This window comes from Gossypium hirsutum, chromosome A01 (assembly GCF_007990345.1).
Source record: "Gossypium hirsutum isolate 1008001.06 chromosome A01, Gossypium_hirsutum_v2.1, whole genome shotgun sequence".
In the NCBI taxonomy this organism is placed as follows: domain Eukaryota; kingdom Viridiplantae; phylum Streptophyta; class Magnoliopsida; order Malvales; family Malvaceae; genus Gossypium; species Gossypium hirsutum.
Window position 1 is genome coordinate 98,548,242 of NC_053424.1, and position 3,910 is coordinate 98,552,151.

At 35.2% G+C, this 3,910-nt stretch overlaps 1 protein-coding gene across 1 annotated transcript; it reads right to left on the minus strand.

Moving 5' to 3' along the window:
- Positions 1-276: 276 nt before the first annotated feature.
- LOC107916613 (uncharacterized) lies at positions 277-2,770 on the minus strand. The gene is made up of 2 exons (XM_016845919.2): positions 2,259-2,770; positions 277-1,676 (listed from the first exon to the last, which is right to left on the minus strand). The coding sequence occupies exons 1-2, from the start codon at positions 2,337-2,339 to the stop codon at positions 582-584; spliced, it is 1,176 nt and encodes a 391-aa protein (XP_016701408.1). The 5' UTR covers positions 2,340-2,770; the 3' UTR covers positions 277-581.
- Between the last annotated feature and the right edge of the window lie 1,140 nt (positions 2,771-3,910).

The following is a 3,910-nucleotide window of genomic DNA, read 5'->3' on the forward strand; positions in this document are numbered from 1 at the left end:
TTCTGGATCACTCTGATATGTCCTAAGCTTTTAATACATGAATAATTTTGGCCAACCTTTGAACATAAAAAAATTGAAATTGTGGTTATTAATCGAGTTTTGAGTTTTCAACTTTTAATTTGCTTGGGATAACAGAAACTGTTACAACCACGAATATGTTTAATATGAGCAAGATAGTACAAAGGCTTTGGACATGCTTATACCAAACAAATTAAGGAACTCAATATAACATGCATGTAAAAGTTGCCTCAAAACAAAACATCCCAACTAGGGAAATCACAGTAATCTCAAACTGATGTATTCGAGATCCTTAAAGTAAATACACATGCAGTCGCAACAGCTAAGCTATATCTGATACAGGAAGATCCTAGCTCAGTGAATGAAATATCCTTCTCAAATGAAGAAAAAGTTATATACAAACCTAGAATTCACAAGCATTCATCCAAACTCTTCAATCATTTTTGCAACTGCAAAAACCGAAAGACGTGTGCCCGGTGACACACCGCAGTCATTAATTGTTCAGTTGAACACTTCGGGGGGAGTCACATCAGTAGCAATTCTGACAAGCCTTTACAGAAGACTCACTCATTTTCTCGCAAACAATTTCCAGGTAAAAGAAATTTATATTTATCTGCATTCTCTAGAAGATATGATGGAAGATGAACAGCTGAGAAGGAATGAGGAATAGGTCCCATTTTCCCAATTATATCCTTGAATGTGTACTCCTCCGGGAGCATGTCAAACAGATCGGCACCCTTGCAAATAACTCTCTGAACTCTCTTTGGGTTCAAATAATGAGAGAACCTCACTCTATCATTATGGCTGTAAGCTTTCATCTTAAATATGAACTCACTGATGTGGCGGAAACAAAAACTGCAGTGCCATCCAGCATCTGCCAAAATCTCGTCTGTTTGGCGATAATGTGCATACCTTGTTTTACCCGTCTGATACCTATGGACAGATGCTCTCCAGCTGTTATAATCTACAAGAAACTCAAAAGAATAAAGATAATTCTTCAGCCGAAGATGAAGAACTTGAGGTATGTCATCACACCACCTCAGGAGGTTGATAGTATGCCTGCTTGGTATTTCATCAACATCTGACATTATCAACAAGTCATCATCAGAAATTCCTGCCATTTTGAGAAGGTAGTCTAATGCTACTCGCTGCAAAGCCTCTTCAACAAATGGGTTTTCTCCTTTCTTAAACCTTCCTCCAATTGTTCCATAAGTCAACCGGGGCTCAATAAATTTGAACTGATCTCGATGGCTAGCAAAAACCATAGGCTTTGGAATCCCCGTAAATGTTGAATTAGACTCAAGAAGAACAAAATGCGTTATGTAAGGGTACAACTCTTTCCATCGTATGGTAAGGATATCCACTTCATTACTAAACAACACAGCATCATAAACCCGTCTTGGAAATTCACGAATTCTCCAACCATGAAGTTCGCAGAGCGCCTCCATTGATACATTCTCATGAAAATAATGTGGTATATCATGGAATGGTTTGGGTGGCGATTCCCATATCGGGCGCAGGAAGTATGAAATCTTCTGCCCATGAATATATATACCGAATATGCAGGTCGGAACCAGTATAAATAGAAATATATAAGTTTTCAAATCAATGCCACGCAGTATGCAGCGGATTCTAGACAAGCTCAGCCGGCTTGATTCCTGTAGCATAGAGAAAATACAATGTTAAAACTATCAAATTTATTAGTATATATATATATGAAGCAAAGTGATATCTCAAACCATCGAAGAATATTATAAATCCAGCAGGGGAAGTAATCATCCCCAATAAAATAAGCATCGTAATTTAGAAAGGCAATGGAATATATACAGCTGCCTCTTTAGATTCTTAGAAAAGTATGATAGAAGCTAAAAAGTAAAAGAACATTCCCAAATTACTTTTTTACATCTTTGGAATCCAATTTTTAGGTTTCTGCTTAATGGTAAATATAGGCATCCTCTCAATCCCCAAATCAAAACCAAAGGCATTAGCTCAAAAATTGATCCAAACCCAAAAAACTACGAGATTCACAACGAATACCTAGCATCTAACTTATAGATTAAAAGTTAAACGAAGTTACAAAAATCTTAAACCCCAATAACTTTTAACTTAACAGATTAAAAGTTGAGCGGAATTAAAAAAAACTTCAACCCCATTCACTTTCCACTCATTCCCTTGAACAATTAAAATCCAAAAACTGAAGGATAAAAAGATGAACAAAAGAGATCAAAATAGTAAAGTACCTGACCACAAACATCACCACAGATGTCATCAGTTTTTTTAGAACAATAATGGCCTCCTCCTTCATTCATCATCCACCACATTTTTTTGAAAAAAAAAATCTAAAGAAATCTTGTAGACCAGTGTTGAAAAACCCAGATAGATCAGCTTCAGAAAAATAAAAAAAAAAAACTCTCGAGATCTCTGGGCTCCCTCTTTCCTTCTCTAACGGTTAGCTATCTATAATCTCTCACTCTTTAAAACGTAAATCTAAGGGCTGGAGAGAGAAACTTCTCAAAAAAAAAGAAAGAAAGGGAAATATCTAGCTTATATAGTTCGTTTAATACAAAATTTTGATAATGAATAATGAAAAACAGGATAGGAAAATTAAAAATTAAGAGAAATAAAATAAAGAGCTGGTGCCTCTCTGGTAATGGGTGGCAGTTGTAAAGACAAATAAGACCCAAAGAGAAAGCAAAACTTTTTGAGGGAGAACCGTTTCTCTTGTCCTGTATTTGTACCCCACTTTTCCAATTCCATATTTCTTTCTAATAAATAAATTTATTTATTTCTTGTTTTCTCCTCGTTTACTATTTTACCCTTCGGATTTTTCTTGGTGGCCTAAGAGTCTTAATTAGGGTTTGTAGTTTTCGAATTGAATGGATTGAATATTCAATCGTTATAAAATCAGTGGGGCAGTTATAAGTAGAGATTTTTAGGTTATCGATAATCTAGTTTACTTATTCAAATTGAATAATTAATTTATTAAAAATATTTAAGTGTTATAATTTTAAGTTTGAATGTTAAGGCGAACTATGAGTGCTCCTGAATATCACCTCATTTCTCATTCTCTATATACACCACATGACAAATGCTTCAATAATATGTGCCTGATGATGATTCGTTTGCACATCTTCTTTCCATCTTAGAGTGCAGTCTCTAACATGTCAAAATGAAGCATTGTCTATTCTAATACCCAGCTCAGTCCCAAACCATATAGCTCGTGCAAAAGAACATGGAAGAAAAAATTTGTCTTAAACCTCCATTTTAGTTCGACATAGGGCTAACATGGTTCTACTTGAATACCTCGTTTACTTAACTCTTGTCTAGTAGAGACATTAGTAGTAATCACTTCCTGGACAAAAAACTTGTCTAGTAGAGAGAGTTGTAGTGATCACTTTCGAGACAAAAAAAAACTATCAATTTGAGAGGAATATTCAATGTAACATCTCTTACCCAGTCCAATGATCGACGTGGATAAATGATATCACACTAACAGTTTCATAGCTTAAAAATGAAAGAACTAAACTGTTGTTGAGAATTAGACTGCACACGTAAAGCGATGTCTAGGAATAGACATTCCTTCAACCACAAAATGTCAAAATAGTAAACAAAAAAAAAGCACAAGGAAATTGCTTACGCGGTTCAGTTTCCCTACATCTACGAAGCATAGCTCAGCGAGAAATATCTACTCTCTTAAACAATTGCACAAAATGAACCTACTCAATCACACCCCATGATAATTTCCCTCACCTTTGTACTTTGAAAACTTGATACTCTCACCACTAAATTCATCCATTTGTGAATCCAACAAGTAAAGCAACAACACAAGGTATCATAGCCAAACTATCAGTACATTCATATAAAAGTGCTTAAAACTCTCAGTACATTCATA

Bases quoted from the DNA above. Each gene is read 5' to 3' on its own strand.
- LOC107916613 (XM_016845919.2), bottom strand. From the start codon at position 2,339: ATGTGGTGGATGATGAATGAAGGAGGAGGCCATTATTGTTCTAAAAAA. The intron at 1,677-2,258 runs GTACTTTACTAT...TCTATGCTACAG, and splicing joins GTGGTGATGTTTGTGGTCAG to GAATCAAGCCGGCTGAGCTT.